This window comes from Aulostomus chinensis, chromosome 4 (genome assembly GCF_037954235.1).
Source record: "Aulostomus chinensis isolate RoL2024-O1b breed Wild chromosome 4, RoL_Achi_v1.0, whole genome shotgun sequence".
NCBI lineage: Eukaryota > Metazoa > Chordata > Actinopteri > Syngnathiformes > Aulostomidae > Aulostomus > Aulostomus chinensis.
The window spans coordinates 7503410-7528145 of NC_141323.1; the positions used below are offsets into that span (position 1 = coordinate 7503410).

Genomic DNA, 24736 nt, shown 5'->3' on the forward strand with positions numbered 1-24736 from the left:
CAGGGACTTGTGGGTAACATCTGGAGGCCGTTTGACAGCAGCTGGGTGAAACCGTGACAGTCTCCTCGCGCGTGTGACGAGTGAGGCGGAATCCGGGGCCTCGGACCGCGGTGAGCCCCGTCACACCTGCTAGCTGATGCGACGCTGTGCGCATGCGTCCTGTCTCAGCACAGCAACGGGAGGATGGCGGATGATGGGATGGAAGATTCGGCGGTGACTGACGGGACCGCGGACCAGATCGCAGCCCCGCGGAGCAGCAGCTTCACCAACACGGTGACGTCACGACCAGAACCACCGTCCACCCCTTGCTTACAGCACTCTGACAGCTAACGTTAGTGATGACGGGGCGAGGCCGTGGAGCAGATGATGATTGACTGGTCTGCGCGTGTGTGTGTGTGCGTGCGTGTGTGTGCATGGATGCGCGGGTTTCTCAGGCGCTGGCTGGCGGCTCGATTTTGGCACGCAGGCTGGAGATCTGCGTCGCTGAGGCGGAGAAGAGGAGCGGGAAAAACGCTGTGAACATGCTGGAGACGTTCACTGTCTACCTGCTGGAAACGCGGTTAGTCACATGACCGGAAGTACTGTAGTTAAAGTTGCGATAGCCACTTATTACAGGTGATGGCTGTACAGCAAATAAAATCATACAAGTTTCCATGGAGAGGTAAACGAGCAGCAGACCGCCCAGGTGCCGTCAGCCTGCCATAAATATCTGATAAAGCAAACACATGGAGACCTTTAGAGGCGGGGCCTGAGGGCTGAGCAGGTGCTCCTTCCCAGGGTTTCGTCTCCAGGAAGTGCTGTCTGGCTCTACTGGCTCATTCCACCCACAACCTCCAATTGATAACGTTTCAGACAGCGACACTAAGGTCGCGACCTTGCTCAGGGACCATCTCGATGCTTTCAGGCCGATGGATGCGCTGGCTGAAGGTCGCGGCGGCGCCCCCGACACCCTGTGGAGGAGGTACAGTGAGTTTGAGCTGCTGCGCAACTACCTCATCGTCAGCTACCCGTACGTGGTGGTGCCTCCTTTGCCTGAGAAGAGGGTGAGTTCAGCCTCTCCTTCCTTGTGCCTCCACGTAAAGCAGTTCCAAGGTGGAGGTCTGGCTCTTTCTGATGGAGCTGAAACCCTCTTCACACAGGCAGAGTTTGTGTGGCACAAGCTGTCAGCAGACAACATGGATCCAGACTTTGTTGAGCGCCGCAGGGTGGGTTTGGAGAACTTCCTGCTGCGTGTGGCATCACATCCTGTTCTCTCTGATGACAAGATCCTTTACCACTTCCTGACAGAGGTACACAGCTCCGGCTCGGCGCGACAGTTCACGTCACGGATCAGTGGCTGGTTCTTCAGCTGTCCTTCATTCCTCTGTGTGTGTGTGTGTGTGTGTGTGTGTGTGTGTGCGCGCGCGTGTGCGTGCACGTGTGGCAGGAACATGGCTGGAAGGAGGTGGTGTACGACACAGGATTTCAGGCAAAGGTACTGTCATGGCTGCAGGTCTGACCTTGTTACTCCGACACAAACGCCTCTCACTGTCATCGTGTCCCCCACCTGCAGGCAGACTCCAGGCTGCGGGCGCTCAGCGCCACCTTCAGGGTCCGAAACCCAGACAAGTGAGTGCAGTTACAAACCCGGTCAGGACTGGCTGGTCCTCCTCCATGGTCCCCTGGCACACTGGACACGTCCCACTGACCTCAGCCAGGGCTGCCCAGCAGCTGGATGCTCGTTCAGTGAATCAGCCACATGGCGACTCGTGATGATGCTGATGACAGGAGCCCCGGTTGTCATTCAGCATTAGTTTGATGCTTGTGGATAAATGAACTTTATGAATGAATGAAAATTAACTTCAAGTGTTTGAAATAACCGGGCTGACAGAACCTGATTGGCTTCTCCAGCATCTGAACGCAGTGTAGAACCTCGGCAGACAGAAGATGTGAGGGCCACACGTGACATCACGGCCCTGCAGCAGCACGCCTGCCTGAGTTCACTTGGAGGCTCCAGCATAGTTGTTCTCCAGCGGAAGTAGACTTCCAGGCCCACCTGCAGATGGAACAAATCACATGACACATCTGAAAACACGTCACACACCCTACAAAGCACCACACGGAGCTTCTCTCCCTCCATCAACTGTCCTCCTCAATCTCTCCATTCTTTCCACTTGTCTTATTCAGGCGCTTCATGGAGATGAAACGCTACAGTGACGAGCTGCAGTCCCACACGTCTCAGCTGCTGCGGGCACGTGTAGTAAGTCTCACACTGTGCGCGCACTCACAGACACACACCATTACTGGGTCCATGTGCTTTTGTTCAGCTCAGTGTCTCCAGTTGTGTGTAACTTTCATGAGGAGTGAAGTTGTTCCTCCCTCCAGGTGGTTCAAACCAATCAAACGAGACCACTGAGTTGCAGATCTTAGGTTGTAGTTTTCAGCTCTGCTTTCATACCAGGAGAAAACGGAGCTGCTCAGCAGAACGGGTCTGTTTCTGCTCCGTAGTTTGATGTTTCAGCTCATTGGAGGTTCCCCTGACAGCATTTTTACAGCATCAGAAGTATATCTCTGTTTGAGAGGAATTGTACTGCATTGTGATACCCACCTTACTGCACACAATAATATTAGTTCGATACAAATTTGGATCTGCAATGTGAAAGTTGAACAGAGGTATTAGCATGCTCCTCCTCACTAACCTAGCATGCATGCTGCTCCTCACTAGCCTAGCATGCATGCTGCTCTTCACTAACCTAGCATGCATGCTGCTCCACACTAGCCTGGCGTGCTGCTCCTCACTAGCCTAGCATGCATGCTGCTCTTCACTAACCTAGCATGCATGCTGCTCCACACTAGCCTGGCGTGCTGCTCCTCACTAGCCTAGCATGCTGCTCTTCACTAACCTAGCATGCATGCTGCTCCTCACTAGCCTAGCATGCATGCTGCTCCTCACTAGCCTAGCATGCATGCTGCTCTTCACTAACCTAGCATGCATGCTGCTCCACACTAGCCTGGCGTGCTGCTCCTCACTAGCCTAGCGTGCTGCTCCTCGCTAGCCTAGCGTGCTGCTCCTCACTTGCCTAGCGTGCTGCTCCTCACTAGCCTAGCATGCATGCTGCTCCTCACTAGCCTAGCATGCTGCTGCTCCTCACTTGCCTAGCATGCATGCTGCTCCTCACTAGCCTAGCATGCTGCTGCTCCTCACTTGCCTAGCATGCATGCTGCTCCTCACTAGCCTAGCATGCTGCTCCTCGCTAGCCTAGCTTGCATGCTGCTCTTCACTAGCCTAGCGTGCTGCTCCTCACTAGCCTAGCATGCATACTGCTCCTCACTAGTATAGCGTGCTGCTCCTCACTAGCCTAGCATGCATACTGCTCCTCACTGGCCTAGCGTGCTGCTCCTCACTTGCCTAGTGTGCTGTTCCTCACTAGCCTAGCGTGCTGCTCCTCACTAGCCTAGCATGCGTACTGCTCCTCACTAGCCTAGCGTGCTGCTCCTCACTTGCCTAGCGTGCTGTCCCTCACTAGCCTAGCGTGCTGCTCCTCACTTGCCTAGCATGCATGCTGCTCCTCACTAGCCTAGTATGCTGCTCCTCGCTAGCCTAGCGTGCTGGTCCTCGCTAGCCTTGCATGCTGCTCCTCACTTGCCTAGCATGCTGCTCCTTGCTTGCCTAGCATGCATGCTGCTCCTCACTAGCCTAGCGTGCATACTGCTCCTCACTAGCCTAGTACGCTGCTCCTCGCTAGCCTTGCGTGCTGCTCCTCGCTTGCCTAGCATGTATGGTGCTCCTCACTAGCCTAGCATGCTGCTCCTCACTAGCCTAGCATGCTGCTCCTCGCTTGCCTAGCATGCATGCTGCTCCTCACTAGCCTAGCGTGCTGCTCCTCGCTAGCCTAGCATGCATACTGCTCCTCACTAGCCTAGTACGCTGCTCCTCGCTAGCCTTGCGTGCTGCTCCTCGCTTGCCTAGCATGCATGGTGCTCCTCACTAGCCTAGCTTGCATGCTGCTCCTCACTACTGCTACAGCAGCAATACATGAGTGGATGTGAGCAGAGCCTGGGCGTCGCCACCATAGGTCACATTTCAATTGATAGCCCCCGTGTGACATCATCTTTTCATTTGATTTCAGGCATCAGCTAGCTAGCTAGTGATGTCATTGATGTGTGACCTGAGCAGCTGCTCTTCAGTGAGAGTTTGTCAGGAGGTCACTGAGGTTGTGACTCTCTCCATCTCCTCTAGAGGGTTGCTGATCGACTCTACGGCGTCTACAAGATCCATGGAAACTATGGAAGAGTCTTCAGGTGTGTGGACGCTAATGTAGAGCTGGAGTGATGATGAGTGTGTTCTGTTGCCGTCATCCAACATCGTGTGTGTTGAAGTCAAGACCATAGTGCTCCGACTGTGCTGAGCAGCCGGTGGCGCGGTGGTCTGGTAGCAGCCGTCAGTGCTGCCGACTTCCTGTTAAGCTGCTGGATAAAGTGGGTTAACCCCAAAGGTTGAGGCTGGAGCTGGACCAGCTAGTCCTTCTCTCATGACCCTGACTCGCCAGCCACGAGGACACTGGGCCTAACACGTTCTTCTGCAGAGATCCTGTTCCCCGCATGTCCACCTAACACTCAACGTGAGTTTCGTCTATATTAATCAACTTGTGTGTTGACCACAGTGAGTGGAGCGCCATCGAGAAAGAGATGGGAGATGGACTGCAGAGCGCCGGTCATCATATGGACGGGTGAGTGTCTCTGGTGGTTATGAGGTCATATTACAGACTTGTGGAAGTCCTGAGCCCTCACTGAGTGGAGTCCCCTCCGAAGACGCCTGCAGCCCAGGACTCTCCTGTCTGGTCTGATAGTCTGAGGCATTGTTGACAGCCTTTAATGTGTTTGATTGGCAGGAGTTTTGATGAGGAATCAGCTGATGTTGGAATCAACGGTGACTCTGGTGTAAATGCTCATAGGAGCCTTTTCACACCTGCAGATATGCCGCTTCCATCGATGACATCTTAGAGGAGGAGGAGCACTACGCAGACCAGCTGAAAGAGTATCTCTTCTATGCTGAAGCCCTGAGGTAAGATGGGGCGCGACCTCGCTCTTCACTGGTGGCGTCCATGTCCAAACACACTGGACAAACCATGAACAGCCAGACTGATAGAAATATTTGCACTCATTCATCATGGAACTGTTAGTAATTTCATGACTTTTCACGTGTGTACGCTGTTATGAGGTTTGGCGAGTCCCGAACTTCCTCTTCAGGAAGTGAAGCTTCTCAGTGCTCCAGGTCCTGGTTCCTCTTCAGGTCTGTGTCCTAGTCAACTGGACTGTTTCAGTGTCCTTGAAGATGTTCCTCCTCTTAGCCAAGACGCGTCTTCAGTTCTTCTTTAGGCTCTTTAGTTTCTGATCAGTGTCAGTGAGAGAGGACGTTACTGAATCACTCTTACCAATCACGAAGTGTCAGGCACGCCTCTTGCTGACGTCTGCACAGTGACTTTGTAACAGTGTACAATAACGTGTAACCTGAGGTTCTGTGGTCTGTGGCGTGTTGGCAGAGCCGTGTGCAGGAAGCATGAGCTGACCCAGTACGAGCTGGAGACGGCGTGCCAGGACCTTCTCTCCAGGAAGCAGCAGCGCGAGGAGCTGGCCTCAGGGGTACTCTGCTCTCCAACATGGCTTTATGTCCCAGCTTTTGATGGGTTTTTACCTCACTCCCTGTGTAGCTACTGTTTTAGAACAGAGAAGAAGAACTGATCTCTGGTCTGTAATTTTCACCAGCTAATACATGATCTGGAATAGGTTCGGTTCAGTGTTTCAGGTTCGTGGCACCTCTAGTCATCCGCGCTCACCTCCTCAGATTGTGCGGACGTTCTCCTTCAAAGGCATGACCAACAAGCTGTTTGGCCAGGAGGCTCCTGAGCAGAGGGAGGCCAGGCTGAAACAGCTGGAGGAGCTGATAGCTGAGGGGGAAGACGTCGTCAAGGAGAAAACGGTCGAGTGCGAGTGAGTTCTGGACCTTCATCAACTCTGGCATTGGGTGCGAGACATGAGGAGTTTACCGACGGCGCTGGTGCTGACACGTCTGTCCGGGTGTGTCTTCTGCAGGGAGTACGTTGATAAGGCCTGGGTGGACATGCAGCGCTTCAGGGAGCAGTATGTCAAAGACCTGCGGGAGGCCCTCATCAGCTACGCTCTCATTCAGATCAGCATGTGTAAGAAGGTAGAGCAGCTCAGCAAGGCAGGACTCCTCCCCCGCCACGCCCACCGCTCCTCCATCTCTCTTCTGTCTTGTGTGCAGGGAGTGCAGGTGTGGACCAACGCCAAAGACTGTTTTCTGAAGATGTAAATGTGAAACCATCCAGAGGCCGAGCCCAGTTCCTGCACCTACGTCTGCCTTTGATGGAAGATGAAGGGCAGCTTCTGGAGTGATGGAGGCAATGAAGACATGCAGCTGGTCGGGACCGGCATCACCATCATCGTCGTCAGAGCCGATGTCGCTGGGCACTGTTGGGTTACAGACAGATGCACCAATGTAACCGTCCTCAGGTCTTTTCCCTGCACATGTATACAGAACCTCCTCCTGGGGGAGGAGCCTCCAATCCAGACCCAGATGTCTGGAGTCCACAGCAGTCACATCCAAAAGTGTAAAAGGAGGCCCAAATATAATAAAGATGTATTCATACGGAACCAGTTCTCATAAGAGTCATTAACATTCCCCAAAGCTACAAACGTGTCCAGATGATGTTGTCAGTGGTGTTGGCGATGGTCAACCATGCACTCCTGACGTTCTGTCTTCGTCTGTGTGGTGGCTAAAGCTGCTCATCTTCAGATGGATAGTAGTACACAGAAGTACACATACTCTGAGTATTACTGCTCAGTTGTCTTTTCACATACAGCATGACTTGTTTCCTGAAATATCCTGGAACATTTCTGGGATACAGGTGTGAATGATGTTTCCACTGGACTTGCTCCCATCTGCTCATCGCGCCAGATTCACGTCTCTGCATCCGATGATCAGATTCAGGTCTGGAGGCTCCCCCAGGATCTCTGCTCAACCTGTCCAGTACCGGTCCGAGCGACGAGGGCCTCCTCCACGTCACAGACACGTCACCATCAGAGACAGACTGATAGACAGAAGTTATTCTGATGATGTCATTCATGAATTTAACACCCTGGGCTGTGGCTGACACGGTTCCATGGGCTTTCAAAAATCAATACAACGCCAGAGAGAGCCCCCCGCTGCCAGGAGCCAGATGTGGGTTCTCAAGCTTTCCCATCCCCTCAAGCCAAAGAGGCGCCTTTTAAAAGAGTGGGCGGGCGCTAAGACTTCACTTTGACCTGGACAGCAATGAATGTGCTTTTGGTGATACAGAAGTAGGAACCCTCCACCACCTGATGTTCCCTCAGAACGTCTGATTGGTTCTGGCAGACCTCAAAAACTGGGTATTCTATAATAATATGGATGCCCCCCCCCCGACCTACAGCAGCGTTAGATTTGCTTTCGTAGTGGAGGAAAGAAACTAGAATTTAACATGAATAACTTGATTCTGTTTGCCAAATGTTTTCTACACAAACGTAAGCTCGGCGGGAATGTTGAGTATCAGCTCCTGAGAGAACCTGCTGTTCTTCTGGTTCTGTTTGATTGGGATGGACGACAGAGAACCTGCTGTTCTTCTGGTTCTGTTTGATTGGGATGGACGACAGAGAACCTGCTGTTCTTCTGGTTCTGTTTGATTGGGATGGACGACAGAGAACCTGCTGTTCTTCTGGTTCTGTTTCTGATGGACGACTGCGCTCAGCTCTGAAACGAGAACCTTTGTAATCATAAATGCTTGAAATGCTTGTCGTTCTTGAAATTTGCGTTAAATAAAAGCAGCCCCCCGGTCCGGACAGGTGGATGACCTGAGCTTTATTTGAGATCATTTGCTTTGCTGTTGAAGAAGTAGTTTACCGTTATTATGACTCATCATACGGTTCCTTTAAATTCCCACAATGCACCGCGGGTTCGGCTGTCACGCCAGTAGTTCCGGGGTCGGTGATCCAGCTGCAGCAGCGCGCCGGTGCGCCACGTGAGTTTCACCTGCGGTTACGATGTCAACAAACGACGCGCAATCGACTGAAGATGACGATGACGACGAGTTCCGAGTCTTCGTGTCCGTCCACGCCGGGTCCCTGAGCTCCTCGGGGGTCCCCCGGACCTACTGGAGGAGCCTGCAGCGCAAGATCTCCAACCAGGTCGGTGGCACAGGTTCTGCGTAGAAGTACTGCTTTGAAGTACTTCGAGGTTTTCTATGCACATTGTGACACACCTGGACGGAGACAGGTGAGACACCGTCGCAGGTCCATGTTAGCGTAGCAACAGGACGTAGTCCATCCAGCAAGGTATAAAATCTGGACTCCGACTGCTGCAAGCCTGAGGGGCGGTGCAGGTATTTCCAGGCAGGGCGGGGCCAAAATGTCCGAACACACGACCTCTGCCCCCGGGTCTTCCTCATGATGCTGGGCTTTCCTGGACCCCTGAATCCACCTCACTTGTAGGCCTGCCCGTCAGCCCCGCACACCTGTAAATGAGGCGTGGCCGTGGCTTCAGCGGCGGCGTTGCATTTACGTCATCTTCCAACATAAAGATGTTCCACGTGGGTTCCTTCATCGGCTCCCTCCTGCCTCCCGTCAACATGAGTCAGATGTCATTGCTCCTCAAAGAGCAGCAGGAGTCTGACCTGTGAGCGCCAGCTAGCTAGCTATCAGCAGTACTGCATCAATAAGAATCAGGTAAACCATGAAGGAAAAACTGCAAACAAATACTTGCTAGTTTTATACGAGCCGGTCTTGAACTTCTGACTGCTCCGGACCCGCCGGCTCTGCTGAGGGGCGGATCCGTTGTGGTCGCCTTCTCATGCAGAACTCCTCCATGTTCCTTTTCTGTGTCACAGGTTTATGATGCCGGGGAAGTTTTCGGAGTCTTGCAGGTCCGACAGCATTACAGCGATGAGGAGAACAAAGAAAACGAGGAGGAAGGCGGAGCTCTGATCAGCAGCAGAGTGGTGGTGACCCGGGAGGGCGGGCTGCAGGCCTCCGAGCCCACCAGGTGAGGACCCAAGAAATCTGCTCATCACTTTCAGGCCCTCAGACGCATCAGCGACTAAACAGTCAACCCTGGAGGAGCCCGGAGCCTCCAGACCTGAATCTGACAGTTAGACGCAGAGAAGTGAATCTGGTGCCAGCATCAGCTGTTACCAGTAAATAGGTTTGTTTTTTTTATGTAATTTTGTTTGCTAAGTTGCTAATCAGCCTTTTCTAGCACATTCACTTGAAGTGGACAAACAGGGGCCAGATGATGCGTTTGAGTGAAAAAAGGCGAGAAATTAAACTTTTCCTCATTTATTGGAGGGTCTCCTGGAAGATCATCAGATAGACTCCACTTAACCTCAGGTCAACAGAGCATTTTCTCTTGCCACCAAGAGGTGTAATGCTCTCCAGTTATCACAAGGGGGCACCACAGACCAACAGTCATTGCTAACTGCCAGCAATCCAACAGACATGGTGGGGTCAGCACCATCTGGTCTCCTTCCTCTGAAGCAGCTTCCCAGCACAAAAGTCACCAAGGTGAAAGATTCCTGAAAGCAAAGTGGATGAATGTGTGTATGTGCAGTGTTTTCCTGGTGGATCACGCCTGGACCTACCGTGTAGATCACGCCCGCCAGCAGCTGGAGCAGGTCCCTGGCCTGCTGCCCAGAATGGCCGCCCTCATAGGGTTGGACTTCCACGGCGAGGCCCCTGACCCTGACACAGTGGAGCTGGTGATGGAGCACATGTGGCGCTACAACCAGACGTATCACCTCTCTCAGGGGGTAGGTGGAAGATGGAGTCAGAACAGTCTCATAAGTGTGTGGCCTCTGTGTTAGTCGTGTGAACGCAAATGTGTCCTGAGCCACATTGAAGAAGACTCGTCAGCTGATGTTCTCCAACAGGAAGTTGGCATGTCAGGGATGAGTTGTTTTTGTAGTCCAGCAGGAGGTTAGCATGTCAGGGATGAGGTGTGTTTGTAGTCCAGCAGGAGGCTAGCATGTCAGGGATGAGTTGTTTTTGTAGTCCAGCAGGATGTTAGCATGTCAGGTATGAGTTGTTTGTGTAGTCCAGCAGGATGTTAGCATGTCAGGGATGAGTTGTTTTTGTAGTCCAGCAGGAGGTTAGTCTATCAGGGATGAGTTGTTTTTGTAGTCCAGCAGGAGGTTAGCATGTCAGGGATGAGTTGTTTTTGTAGTCCAGCAGGAGGTTAGCATGTCAGGTATGAGGTGTGTTTGTAGTCCAGCAGGAGGTTAGCATGTCAGGGATGAGTTGTTTTTGTAGTCCAGCAGGATGTTAGCATGTCAGATATGAGGTGTGTTTGTAGTCCAGCAGGAGGTTAGCATGTCAGGGATGAGTTGTTTTTTGTAGTCCAGCAGGAGGTTAGCATGTCAGGGATGAGTTGTTTTTGTAGTCCAGCAGGATGTTAGCATGTCAGGTATGAGTTGTTTTTGTAGTCCAGCAGGAGGCTAGCATGTCAGGGATGAGTTGTTTTTGTAGTCCAGCAGGAGGTTAGCATGTCAGGGATGAGTTGTTTTTGTAGTCCAGCAGGATGTTAGCATGTCAGGTATGAGGTGTGTTTGTAGTCCAGCAGGAGGTTAGCATGTCAGGGATGAGGTGTGTTTGTAGTCCAGCAGGAGGTTAGTCTGTCAGGGATGAGTTGTTTTTGTAGTCCAGCAGGAGGTTAGCATGTCAGGGATGAGTTGTTTTTGTAGTCCAGCAGGAGGTTAGCATGTCAGGGATGAGTTGTTTTTGTAGTCCAGCAGGATGTTAGCATGTCAGGTATGAGGTGTGTTTGTAGTCCAGCAGGAGGTTAGCATGTCAGGGATGAGTTGTTTTTGTAGTTCAGCAGGAGGTTAGCATGTCAGGGATGAGTTGTTTTTGTAGTCCAGCAGGAGGTTAGCATGTCAGGGATGAGTTGTTTTTGTAGTCCAGGAGGATGTTAGCATGTCAGGTATGAGGTGTGTTTGTAGTCCAGCAGGAGGTTAGCATGTCAGGGATGAGTTGTTTTTGTAGTCCAGCAGGATGTTAGCATGTCAGGTATGAGGTGTGTTTGTAGTCCAGCAGGAGGTTAGCATGTCAGGGATGAGTTGTTTTTGTAGTACAGCAAGAGGTTAGCATGTCAGGGATGAGTTGTTTTTGTAGTCCAGCAGGAGGTTAGCATGTCAGGGATGAGGTGTGTTTGTAGTCCAGCAGGAGGTTAGCATGTCAGGGATGAGGTGTGTTTGTAGTCCAGCAGGAGGTTAGTCTGTCAGGGATGAGTTGTTTTTGTAGTCCAGCAGGAGGTTAGCATGTCAGGGATGAGTTGTTTTTGTAGTCCAGCAGGAGGTTAGCATGTCAGGGATGAGTTGTTTTTGTGGTCCAGCAGGATGTTAGCATGTCAGGTATGAGGTGTGTTTGTAGTCCAGCAGGAGGTTAGCATGTCAGGGATGAGTTGTTTTTGTAGTTCAGCAGGAGGTTAGCATGTCAGGGATGAGTTGTTTTTGTAGTCCAGCAGGAGGTTAGCATGTCAGGGATGAGTTGTTTTTGTAGTCCAGGAGGATGTTAGCATGTCAGGTATGAGGTGTGTTTGTAGTCCAGCAGGAGGTTAGCATGTCAGGGATGAGTTGTTTTTGTAGTACAGCAGGAGGTTAGCATGTCAGGGATGAGTTGTTTTTGTAGTCCAGCAGGAGGTTAGCATGTCAGTGATGAGTTGTTTTTGTAGTCCAGCAGGATGTTAGCATGTCAGGTATGAGTTGTTTTTGTAGTCCAGCAGGAGGTTAGCATGTCAGTGATGAGTTGTTTTTGTAGTCCAGCAGGATGTTAGCATGTCAGGTATGAGGTGTGTTTGTAGTCCAGCGGTCTCTCTGAAGCTGCTCTCAACGCTAGCACAGTGATGTTCTTGTCCCTGACCTGTCTGATCTGTCACATGTTGCTGTGATATTCAGTCTGCAGAGGAGAAGCTGCCCGTGTGGTACATCATGGATGAGTTTGGCTCTCAGGTGCAGCACTCAGACCAGCCCAGCTGCTGCATGGCCCCCTTCTTCTGTGTCCAGGACCAGCTGGCCTACACTCTCCTCTGGCCTCTGCAGGACTTGCAGAAGGGAGGTGAGAGCGTCAGAACAGATGAGGTCCAGGACCAAGACCATGTCAGATGTCCTGTCGATGTTAACGGGAGAGTTTCAGGCAGAATGACACTAACTGAAATTGGAAGAAGATTTTTCCTCAAATGTTTCGCCACTGGAAGAAAAGTTGACTGAGCATCAGATAGAGCAGATGAACTTGTACGCTGCCGTTCTTCTTCTTCTTCTTCTTCGTCTTCTTCTTCTTCTTCTGCTTCTGCTTCTGCTTCTTCTTCTTCTTCTTCTTCTTCTTCTTCTTCTTCTTCTTCTTCCACAAAAAGCTTCACTGATCAAAATTCCAATCTGGTTTTTTCCCTCAGATGAAGTGACCCGTGATTATGCCTATGGGGAGACAAATGCTTTGGTGAGGCGGTGCCGTCTGCTTCCATGGGTTCCTGCTGATCTAGGAGAGGTTGGCGCTGCCACGTCCGAGCCTCCAGATTCCTACTACGAGGTGAAACACAAGTTACCTCTGCTCAAGCCCACGGCAGCTTTGCGTTAGCAGACAACCGCAGTCGCTCCTGTTGGGTTTTCTGATGATTTCTGTTCTCTTCGTAGCCAGTCAGGGAAATAGAGACACTCCAGTCCCAACAGCTCCGGCGCAGCTTCAGGACTGGGGTGCTAGTTCAGGTGTGACCGGGCCAAAGACTCTTGATCTGAGGGGGATACACAGCTGTCAGGTGGAGGGATGATCTGGTGTTTCACACGTCTGAGACCAAATCTGTGACAAAGAAACCTTGCGTGAGCATCTGAGAACTCTTGGATCTTCACCTGATGTTCACACGCCAACGTAGACATGCATTCAACGCTGTGATTCTGTTAGCTTCACTCGTTCACATCTTGAGATGCACGAGTGACATGATTGAGAAGTCTGAGGGACGGCTTGGTGAAATGGATGTTTACCCCAAGATTTCCCTCATAGTGTTTCTGCACCTCTGTTGACCCCCCTGACCTCTGTTCACCTCTGTTGACCCCCCTGACCTCTGTTCACCTCTGTTGACCCCCCTGACCTCTGTTCACCTCTGTTGACCCCCCTGACCTTAGTTCACCTCTGTTGACCCCCCTGACCTTAGTTCACCTCTGTCGACCCCCCTGACCTCTGTTCACTTCTGTTGACCCCCCTCCCGATCTCTGTTCACCTCTGTTGACCCCCCCCCCGACCTCTGTTCACCTCTGTTGACCCCCCCCCCCCGACCTCTGTTCACCTCCGCTGACCTCCGGTCACCCCCTGTGTGACCAGACCTCTCTCCTGGTGTAGGCGATTGCTCAGGAGAACAGGGAGCAGCTGCCCGCTGAAATCCAGGCTGACGCTGTGGCCGAGGACCAGATCCTGAAGTGAGTTGGTACTTTTATGAAGTGCATGTAGGGTACTAATCTTTAGTCCAACAGCTGTTTCCTTTGCAGTAAACAGGGGTTGAAATGTATCAGCCACGTGAGGAGGTTCTTGTTGTGCGGTGACACCTGTGGAGGACTCTGTACTTTTACCTGTAATCCTGCTGACTAACAAACAAACAAAGGCCACCAAACCCAGTTTTACTGGTGCTGGAGGAGAAGCAGCCTTGGGGCTGGAGCTGTGACGGTGTCCTCAGCTGTGTGTCTGGTTCCAGGGTTTACTGTGAGATGTCACAAGTGACAGACAACCTGTCGCATCCCTGCTTCCAGCTGACGGAGGAGGAGGAGGAGGCTGACGTCATCTGGAGCTACAACCACATCAAAGATTACAGGTCAGAAACCCCACCGCTAGATGATGCTCTGATGTACTGAGTGAGTACTTTATGTATACGGTATATGTACTGAGTGAGTACTCTATGTATACGGTATATGTATGAGTGAGTACTCTATGTATACGGTATATGTATGAGTGAGTACTCTATGTATACGGTATATGTATGAGTGAGTACTCTATGTATACGGTATATGTACTGAGTGAGTTCTCTAGCTGCCAGGTATTGACGTTGCATTTTGCTGCGTCTTGACTTCCCACACACATTGAAGGTACTGGTCTGTTAGAAGTCTGAACCCTGGTGAGAATCTGGTGGGATTTTGTAGACCAGGCAGGACTCGGAGACGCATCTACCCCAGAGGTAGGAGTTTGGCTGTGAGACGAGGTCGAGTCGGCTCCCCCAGGACATCTGAGCCCCCCCCAATAAACAGTCATACTGGTGATGTCAGGCGCTACCCAGTAGCATCGAACTAGACCGTCCTGCACAGATGTGATCTTCACGCGGTCTAACACAGCTATGCATCAGGACGACACAGGCGCCGTGAGCGTCAGCTTCACTGTCAGTGAGTGTTCGAACAACAAACTTACAACTATGAAAGGCACCACAAGTTCACCCCCAACCCAGGCTGAGGCCCTGGGGGCAGACCAGCTGTTGACCCCAAAGACAAATTATGAAGCTGAGGTACAAGAGAGCTGAAATGGAGGATGCCAGCTAACCAGCTAACATCAGACAGGAAATGCACGTGTGTTCAGAGACCACAGTGTTTCAGTGATGGATTTGTTTGGCTGCAACGATGTTGAGTGCACCTGAACGGAGCAGCAGCAGGCCAGCTGTGCAGGACAGGGTCATCCTGATGTCCGTCCACACACACACACACACACACACTTTGATGTAAAGACCCCTCTGAGGATGAGTGAGTGTTTGTAGAAACTAATTTCCTTCGATCTTTGTGCTGATAATACGTGACACACAAACGCACGTAGACTGGCATTGTGATCAGGTCACCTGGATTAAGTCACGACTCAGATCGTCACAACATGGGCCGGGTCAGTTTAGTCTTGTGGGATGAACACATCCTGGTAAGTCATGACTTTATTTGGTAAAATTAATTAAGAAGTGTTCTCTGAAGCTCTGGTGCCTCTGAATATGGTACTGATTTACCGCCTGGTTACTGGTCAGTGGTTCAGGTTAGTGACTCGTTATTTTTACCTGTTAAACTACTGAATTGGCGCTTCCCAACAGGCTCCTGGTTGCTTTCTTCAGTGTCCGCCCCCTCCCTGACAGCCGCCGCTGCAGGGGGAACATTCCACCCACATGTGTGCCAATGCAGGTCCAGCGGGACGTTTGGATCGACTCACTTGTAGAGCAACAATAAGCCTGTTCTATTGCATCCCTGCAAAGGGCGGTGCTTAAAGCACTGAATATTCCCTTCGCGCATGCGCAATCTGAGTATGTATGCCAACAATGTCACCTGTGACCCAGGAGAGGCAATATCTTCCGGTGTCATCAGGGGTTCTGTTCCTTTTTTCTTCTCACATGCAGTCTGTATGCATCAGGTAGCATTTTGGCTAAACTCTATTCTAAACTTTAAGACCCTGATTTCATCGGTCCACATTTGTCGGCACCGTCACTGGACGCCCTTTGACCGTGTTGGTCGGAGCAGCGAAGTTTGCTCTCCAAGGACTGCGACAGCTGTCGTTTTTGGTTTGTTTGCCTCATGGTAATTAATAACTTGCTTACTGTGTGTCAGCGGTTGTCGGTTTAGGTAACGTCCACACTCCCTCCCCCTGAGGACTGTTGTCTTTGTTAGCTTTGATTTGCTTGTTTGGATTTGCGGCGGTGTTCGCTAAAGCATCTTTACTTACGGCTGTGTAAGTTGCGGTCACTGATGGTGATGGTAGCCTTGTGCTCCCCGCTCCTGGTTTTGTGGTGGCTTGTTTTGTGTTAACTCTGATTGCTTCCGCCGGGACTGATAACGTTGCTTGATTTCTCATTTAATTCCTGCCGGAGCGTTCGCGCGGTGGGCTGATATTTTTTAGATTCTCTTGATTGTCTGGAACCTCTGCTGGTGAAGGCAGCGTTCTCGCCCCCTCTCCCAGCGGATGGTGTACTCCTGCGTCAGTGTTTGTGTTCACACTTTGCTGACGGGAGTTTTATTCGCCCTTGTGTACGCCAAATACCTTCTGTTACAGGCTGACCTGAGGGCTGTTGGCGCTAATCTTCCGCCCAGCACTCCGATCCCTCCTGACTAGGCGGTGTTGCGCCCCTTCCCTCAGTTGAAGTATTTCCCTGCTAAATACCATTTGCTGCTATGGATGGTTGCCATTATTGTGTTGGCTGTGGGGCACCTCTGCAGGCCGATGATGGTCATGACCTCTGCCCGGCATGTCTCGGTCTTGATCATCTGAGGGAGGCGATGTCTGACAGTCCATGCATGAATTGCAGCTACATGCCGCATGTGCTGAGGGCTGCTAGATTGGCTCAGGTGGTAGATGGGGGCCATCCCCCTTCCTCAAGTCAGCTGCCTCCAGCTCGCTCTACGTGTTCAAAACGCAGGGTTGAGTCTGCTGCTGTTGCTGCACCCTCTAGGAAGAAGGTGAAATCAGGACACAGGCTTTCTTCTGAGGTGAATCGACTGTCTGTGGAGTTGGCTGAGATGAGGTCCCTTTTGCAAGCTGGTCATTCTGATCCTCTTTTGGAGGCCGCAAAGGAATCCACTCCACCGATGCTTGTGTTGGATCCAGAAGATGAGGTTCTCTCTCTGGCAGCCTCAGCCTCTCATTTCCAAGACGATGAGGGGCACAGGGCCTCTCAGGCCTCAGACTCTGGCTCCCTGTCTTCGGCTCAGATCTCCTTGAGAGAGGCAGGTGATAGCTCCATGCAGGCCATTCTGTGTAGGGCCGTGGAGCACCTGAAGCTGGACATACTGCTTCAGCCGGCTGCGGTATCTGAGAGGGCCTTCCTTAGGCGCAGATGAGCCCCTACCGCTTTCACTGTTACCCCCTCACAGGGATATTAGAGGGAGTTACACGCTTGTTGGAGAGATACTGGGTCTATTTCACGTCTCTCAGCTGATGGCTGAACCCTGGCAGCCATGCATGATGCTGCAGGAACTGGCCTGGACTGCATGCCTGCTATTGAGCCTGCTGTCGCATCCCTCATTGTGTCTCCCGATGAGGCGCTGCGGGTGGCTGGAAGGTGCCCTCGACCTCAATGTCGGATCACGGACGATCTTCTTACGAGGGCTTACAATGCTGGAGAATGCGCCGGCCGTATTGGCAACTCCTTGGCTCACCCTATGTTTGCGCTCTCCACTTCCATGCAGGAAGGGGGGGCTGAGGTTTCCATCATTGGCTTTTGCGATGCGTATCTGCAGATAGGGACTTGGGCGGATGATGTCTTTTCTGGTTCAGACTTGCTGCCAAGTATGGCTCGCACAGTCCCCCCTGACGGAGGTGTGTAGGAGGACCCTCCACAGCGTTCGGGTGGTGCCAGGGGAGATAATCGGCTCGGCTGCTCTCAAGGCACTTGAGCAAGCTGTTCGAGCTCGGGAGACCAGCCAGCAGCTTTCAGGTCTCAATAGGAGCATTCCTCACCCCAGCAGGTCTGGGGCCTCCTGGCTGCCATGCAAGCCTGTCCATCAGTGCAGTCTCGTTCTACTGGCGGTTATGGTCCTCAGCGCTTCATGCAGAGGCAGACTGGGGATTTTCGGGGTGCTGCTCACGTGCCCCCCAGGCAATCTCAGCACCCAGGCCCTCGACCCAGACTCTGCCTGCCACTGAACCCTGCCCACCGTACCCCTAGGGGTCAGGGGGCTAAGGATTGAGGCTCCGGGGCCGGCCGTCTGCCTCCACGCTAAAGGTGTATTTAGCGGCAATATCCTGTCAACACAGCAAGGTTGATAGTGGCACAGTGTGAAGTAATAGCCTGGTGTCACTCTTCCTGAGGGGGGCTCATAGGCTACGCCCCCTGAGAGTCCCACGAGCTCCAGCATGGGACCTGCCTGTGGTGCTAGACGCTTTGTGCCAACCCCCCTTTAAGCCCTTGGAGCAGGCAGGGCTCAAGTGTGTTTCACGAAAGACTGCTTTTCTGCTGGTGATTCTCAGCGAAGTGTGTTGGCAAGTTACACGCTCTAGCCGTTAGTACCTCCTGCCTGCCTGTGAACGTAGCCACTCCCCATCCTCCGTTCAGTGAAGTATGTACCTGGGATTCCTCATGACTCTGCTGGTATTGTTCATTCAGTGCTTTAAGCACCGCCCTCTGGCAGTCTGCAGGGATGAAATAGAATGAGAGTTACGAATGTAACAGCGGTTCTATGAATCCTGAATGACCGCCAGAGCGTTTTGTCAATCAGAATCCTTGTGTTGCCGCGAGAAGACTCTGTAGGAACAGAACCCCTTATGACAACGGAAGATTTTGCCTCTCTCGGGTCACTTGAGGGTCCGAGGTGAGTTTGTTGGTATATATACTCGGATTGCAGATGCGTGAAGAGAATATTCAGTGCTTGAAGTACCGCCCTCTGGTGGTCATTCGGGATTCATAGAACCGCAGTTATATTGGTAACTCTCGTTTCATACTAATGCTGGTCTCTGACAGGACGCTGAGCGTGGAGCGACCACGTGTCATGCTGAACCAGTTCCCCTGTGAGAGTATCCTCACTGTGAAGGACTGCCTCGCCGCCGTGGCCCGCAGAGTCAACCTGGGCACAGCACCTGACTGGATGCCAGAGACCTTTAACCTCCAGACGGAGCTGCCACACTTCATCCGACGTTACCAGCAGAGAACGGAAAGGTATTTCTGATGTTTGTGCTCTGATCTCATTAGAAGCAGAGCCCCTGAGTTTAGCAGATTCTCCAAACATTTCTGTCTCCGTGTTCCAGGGGAGAGGATAACCACTGGATTTGCAAGCCCTGGAATTTGGCCCGCAGTCTAGACACTCACATCACCAATAACCTGACCTACATCATCCGGCAGAGGGAGAGTACACCGAAGGTACCGGCACACTTCCTTAGAGACGCCCGGGTACGGTGTCTATATCAAGCCCACCACATACCAGTAATACCATTGATACTGGAGCATTGGCCGTAGGGCTCCCTCCAGCACCACAGGGGCCACCATCACAGCTGCTGCTCATTGCTGATATTTTTTATGGTGGAAATGGTGTCACACTGGAGTCCTTTTCAGACACAGAATGCGCCAAATTTGCGGCCCGGTAGAGCCAGGAATTTGCCATCTTGTCTGTGTGAAATGGGGGAGTAATATTCCTCTATCCAAAAATGCCGCCACTTGTGTGGGTGTAACCACGTATAGCATGGAGTTGAACGTGAACAATGATGTACAACATAAACGTCAGGAGAATATTCAGCCTGTGACGATCTGTAAGTTTCAAAACAGCAGTTCACCGCTGCGGCTGCCAGCAGCGGCGGGGTCAACATTCTCAGAGGTGTTTGATGCGGGAGAACTGGCGAGCCTTATGTTTATGAGTTTGCATCATCATCAACATCTACGCCCACCTCACACCAAGCCGCCACATTAACGGCTTGGACTCACATAGCAGAGGAGACGGCAATAAGTGAACCCTTGAAGGAGGAAAATTGCCGGGCCAAAACTGACCCCCGATTTGCCGCAATCTCTCTGAGACCTCAGGCCAAGCTGCAAAAAAGACAGGCGAATTAGCGGCTAGGTGGCCAATGTGATAGCTGACAGTGGGCCTGTGAAACTAATGTATGTTGTACATGTGCTGACCATCATCATCATCATCATCATCAAAGCACGTATGAATGTGTCAGAACAACCACCTGGTCAGTTGTGGTTCTGACCTGAGATGGACTTCAGGTGAATTTTGGAAGTTGGAGGCTACTTTTGTTCAACAGAGGCATTTTGCCTAATATTGTGTGTGTGTGTGTGTGTGTGTGTGTGTGTGTGTGTGTGTGTGTGTGTGCTCGCACCACGCAGGTGGTGTGTAAATACATAGAAGACCCAGTGCTGTTCCACAGGGAGGAAGTGGGACTGGTCAAGTTTGACATCCGCTACATGCTGATGTTGCGTTCGGTGCAGCCACTGCGTCTCTACGCCTACGATGTCTTCTGGCTGCGCTTCGCCAACAGGTATCACTCATGTAGGAGTGTCACCAGGCTGGTCCTGACATGCTACAGGTGCTGTGTCTCTGCTACACCTGCTGTCTGAGGACAGTGGCTGCTAACGTCTCAGATATTGATGAGACCTCAGGAGGCACATGACCTCTTGACCCCTGTAGAGGCAGTAAGTGGCCCGTTCTATGATGTCATACATTGATATCAGTCCCATCTAAATGTGACCAAAGGGGAGGGCCAGCTCTGTGAGACTCTCCCCTGGTCATGTATTGTACTGCTTGGCCTTGTAACGTGGACGTTCTGGCCCCAGTGAGGTAGCAGTGCTGAGTCTCCTGACCGTGTGTGTGTTGCTCCTGCACGGCGTCTTTAGACCGTTCTCCCTGGACCACCTCGACGACTATCAGAAGCACTTCACTGTCATGAACTACGCTGAGGGGGTACAGCTCAAGCAGGTACTTTGTTCTTCTTCACCTTCTCTAAACGTCTGTGCTCATGCTTCTTGTTATCTTTATTTGTTGTTGATGTTATTGTTTTTGCTGTCAGCCTCACTCAGTCAATCGTTTCCTCTGCCGACTGGTTTCAGTGGCGCTCTTCTGACAGTCAGCAAGGTTATGCATCACCTGACACAGGTGTAGTAGGAGGAACCGTCAGGGGCAGATAGGCGGCACACAGCCGTTCCAGGAAGTTACCCTGTTAGAACAAACATCATGTTAGTGATGTTTGTGGGGGGGTGAGCCTGGTTGCTCATCACTGCCTGAGCTGTAGGAGCGCCGGCAGTCTCACGGTGGCGCTCTCTGGCTGTCGTTGAGCTACGCTTTTTTTAGCATAACAGTTTAACTGCACTCCTTGTGGTCTTTGATGGAACAACTGTGTTCAACTCAGTCTGAGGACCTTCTATGAAGGTGCAGGTTAGTGGGCATTCTCTCAGGATCCCCTCATATACTGTTATTATACTATTACTATCAAATGTGCTGGATGGAAACATGGGAGATCAGTGCCAGGACATCCACTCCCAGCTACCAGCCGCTTCTGTGTTGTTCCACTGGGAAGAATCATCTAGAACAGAATAATTCGTTCTATTTTGCCATTGATGGCTGGGATGTTTTGACTGAGTTCCACAGTAAGAAGGTGAGTGATATAAATAGATGTTGTGTTTTTACATAAAGTCTAGTAAGTAAGGTCACAGAGGTGCACTCAGATTAGCGTGTGTGTGGTGCTAGCTCACATCCATGATGGCTCCCTGCAGTGATGCCTCTGTGTCTCCAGGTGCACTATGATGAGTTCATCCCCATGTTTGAGGAGCAGTACCCGCAGCACCCGTGGAAGGAGGTGGAAGTACGTCCAAACTTTAAACTGTGTGTGTTGATGTGGTTGTTTCCTTGAGGTTTCCTGGCTGACTTTGGGACATCCTTCATCCACCACATCCACACTCGTCCTGTCCTCCTCATGATCACATGGGGGAGGGGCTTGAGTTCATAAAGTTTAAAACATGTCTTTTTAATCCCTCACCTCCGTCACTGGTACCTGATAATGGAGGCTCAGCCAGACGTTGAGCTACTGATGTCCTGGTCGTCTTGCACCTCCATGTTCAGTGTTTCAGGCTAAAACCTTCTTGTAGTTCATAGAATGTAAAGGAGGTCGGTGTGTTGTCAGCAGCCACGTGCCTGTGTTGGTTTCCTCTGGTCTGAGTCTGGGTTCCTCTGTTGCTTCTCCGTGTGGGAGTGTCCTGATCACTCAGGCGCATCTAAGGCTCTCCTGCTCCTCGTGTTGAAGGAGGAGCAGCCAATGAGCAACTCCGGCACTGACTCGTGGTGCAGCCACCATCACTCAGCAGCTCCACTCCTGTCTCTGGTGCCCTTCGAGGTCCAAACAAATGCTTGGGGGGGGGGGGGGTCTTCAGCTGCAGGTCCTTGTTATATGTTTCACCTCACATCTTCTCCCTCTCACAGGCAGAAGTGTTTAAAGCATTCAGAGAGCTCTTCCAGGCGGCGACATCCCGCCCAGCTCCGTATGGCATCTGTGCCTATGTGTCCTCGCGGGCCATCTATGCTGTGGACCTGATGCTGAAGTGGAGGCGAGGGGAGAATGGCGAGTATTTCTCTTCCACAAGCACCCTTTCATTTCATTGTTCTGGTAATTGTTGCCTAAACTCTCAGGCCTGAAGTGCTTGCAGTTTGTCATCTTATGATTTTGATGAGGTCCCAAAAGCGTGTGTATGTAAATCTAAATATACTGATTGTTGTTCATGATCCCTCTGATCCTGGGACAGGTGAGCGGCTCATGCAGCCTCAGATCCTGGAGTTGAACTTCAGCCCTGACTGCGCCCGGGCCTGCCTCTACCACCCCTCCTTCTACAACCACATATTTCAGACGCTGTTCCTGGACCAGCCCGATGACTGCCCCGTCACTCAGATAGTATGATCATCTCAACGCGCCGGCCTGTTCCAGTTTTCAAGTGCAGAGTGACATCATGTCCTCTTTCTACCAACAACTTTTAGTTCAATTCCAACAACTGTTGAAATCTCCCCCACAGAAAAGCACATACATTTTTTTTCGATTTCATCAAAACGCGAGTATAGAAGTGAGAAGAAATAAACCCACACTTGGCTTAACTATCATGTCATTTTTCATTTTTATTGCCTTTCTGTGCGCACTGACATAATTCCTCACTGAGTTCCATGAAGGCTCTGAGCAGGTGCCGCTGTTTGCAACCTGGGCACAGGGTGGCGCTCACGCTTCTCGTAGTGATTGTAATGGATGAGAACGTTCGTGGTGAGTGGTCGCGGTGTTGCCCATCCACTGAGGCTGTATTTGTACTTGGAATGTCCATCCTATGGAAGATGGTGGTGTTTGAAGACCTGAATGCAAGTTCAAGTCTCTGCATGTTGGAGTTTCATCCAAAGCCGCGTTTAGGAAACAGTCTCCAATCAAAGTCTAGACAACCCTCGGTGGAGGGTGTGTGGTCCTGGTGATTGGTGTACAAACAGCTGTGTGACTGACACGTCCAGCCCTAGGAGTCACCAGAGAGCAGTAGAAGCAGCGAGGGACACCTTGAGAAGGCCAGCAGGTCTAGCAGTGTTTTTTTAATTAGGTTCTTACAGTGAAGGAAAAAAATACTCCATCGAAAAGTGATGTCCACCCATGATTCTGCGTCAGGGTACTTTGATGAGGTGGATGTAAACATGTTTGTGTGAGTTTGTGATAGACAGCAGCGTCTCTGTTCGTCCTCCTGTACATCAGTAAGTCGCAGCTAGTTCAGGTTCCTACAGGTCATCCTGGGCTTCAACAATGTCTCTGCCGATGGGCTCCCCCCTGCCGCTCAACACCTGACCAGAGGATTTATTGGTGTGTGTATCTAGGATTCTTTCATTGCTGTGGTCACAGGCACGCTGTACTGGTCGCTTTTCTTCTCCCTCATGCGTCACGTTTGTTATGAAATGGCGTTTACAGCTCAGGGGGAGGGAAACTGAAGTCGAACAGGTGTGATGTCAGCAACATCTGTTTTCTGGGAAGCAGCCAGATGAAATACATCTGATATGTACACATTTTATCAAGAAGTTAATGTCCGTTCCAGTGAAAACAACAAAAATCAATCGCTCAACTCATCGAGCAAAACAGCACTTGAGTGTGAGTGGCAGGTGTGGAGAGAGCGAGCGATGATGGAGCACACCGAAGAGAGGCTGCTGATTGGGGCAAAGCCAGAGTGGCCCTGTTGTTTGGCTATGTGGTGCACAGCAGGTGTCTGTGCCAGGCCCTCAGGGATACGCTAGCAAGTGGGCTGGACTGCAAGGGTTGAAGATGTGCTACTAGCTAGCAGCAGGTGACAGGATATTCTCTCCGGCCATCGTCTCAGCTCATATGAGATCCCTGCCATCAGAGCACAGATGTATTTGTGAGGAACTTCCTGATAACCACTTCCTGGTTAAATCAGTTAGCAGGAAGAGGGATCACATGTGCTGCGTCCGAATGGCCAAGTAGGTCTGATCGTAGGTCTCAGAGCAGGTCATAGGCTGTCCCAAACCACAACTGGCGCGAGTAGCGACCTACTTCTCAACCTAAATTCCAGCCTGAACACGCCCACATTGTAGGTCGGTTCAGGTGCATCCTACGGAGCAACCTATGGCCCACAATGCACCGCGGACTTCTTCTTTGTTCCCTAAAAACTTGTGGCTGCGCAAGCCAAGTTTGCGCCACCAAGAGTCTCCCATTCTGATGAACACCAACATTGATAGTCGTTGTTGATGACTAAAGGTGTGTTCACACCTCGTCGCGTTTGGTGTGAACACATCTTTACAGGTGCATTAATGTGTTTAATAATAGAAAATGAGTGAAAGGTGCGTTCAAAGTGGAGTGCAGTACGACAGTCAGGCCAGCAGGTGGGGCTTTCGTTGGTGCTGTCTACCTATTTGCAGTGTCTGTGCTCTGCCAGCAGAGGTCGTGCTTCACCACCAATCTTCTAGGGTGTCTGAATGGTGCCGCCGTGTTTAGGTTGTAGGAGGAGGCTGTAGGGGTAGGTCGTAGTAGGAGGACGTAGGTTGGTACTTGGCAATTTGGACACAGCATTGGACAGATGTGTCGCCCACCGACCAACAACCCAGAACCAATCAACTGGTGCGTAAAAGACTGCCGAACCTCCCACTGCCAGCTCTCGTTCATCAAAACAAGCCAAACCATCCCAGGTGGAACAGTACTACGTAGCACCCAAAACACCCTCTGTCACTGTTTAATTGACAGTCTTATGTCATGTTCTCAAACTGTGAAACTATGAAAATGAAACACCAAAAAC

General features: G+C 51.4%; 2 protein-coding genes across 3 annotated transcripts; both read left to right on the plus strand.

The window, feature by feature from the left end:
• The first annotated feature begins 18 nt into the window (after positions 1–18).
• LOC147262485 (sorting nexin-4-like) lies at positions 19–7848 on the plus strand. Of its 2 annotated transcripts, XM_086201380.1 has the most exons (15): positions 19–273; positions 435–559; positions 905–1043; positions 1140–1289; positions 1427–1474; positions 1553–1608; positions 2167–2239; positions 4220–4281; positions 4644–4709; positions 4955–5044; positions 5201–5272; positions 5523–5622; positions 5825–5970; positions 6073–6187; positions 6266–7848. In XM_086201380.1, exons 1-15 carry the CDS (start codon positions 184–186, stop codon positions 6311–6313), a joined length of 1380 nt encoding a protein of 459 aa, XP_086057506.1. In that variant the 5' UTR covers positions 19–183; the 3' UTR covers positions 6314–7848. The 2 variants fall into 2 exon arrangements, with proteins under 2 accessions (XP_086057506.1, XP_086057508.1); XM_086201382.1 differs by lacking the exon at positions 5201–5272 and having other exon boundaries at positions 21–273.
• A 123-nt stretch (positions 7849–7971) lies between these two features.
• Positions 7972–22562, plus strand: ttll12 (tubulin tyrosine ligase-like family, member 12). Its single transcript, XM_086201378.1, has 14 exons — positions 7972–8202; positions 8901–9055; positions 9620–9818; positions 11961–12120; positions 12455–12588; positions 13393–13469; positions 13742–13858; positions 18455–18649; positions 18739–18850; positions 19814–19965; positions 20321–20402; positions 21217–21285; positions 21900–22038; positions 22220–22562. The coding sequence occupies exons 1-14, from the start codon at positions 8059–8061 to the stop codon at positions 22369–22371; spliced, it is 1887 nt and encodes a 628-aa protein (XP_086057504.1). The 5' UTR covers positions 7972–8058; the 3' UTR covers positions 22372–22562.
• The last annotated feature ends 2174 nt before the right edge of the window (positions 22563–24736 follow it).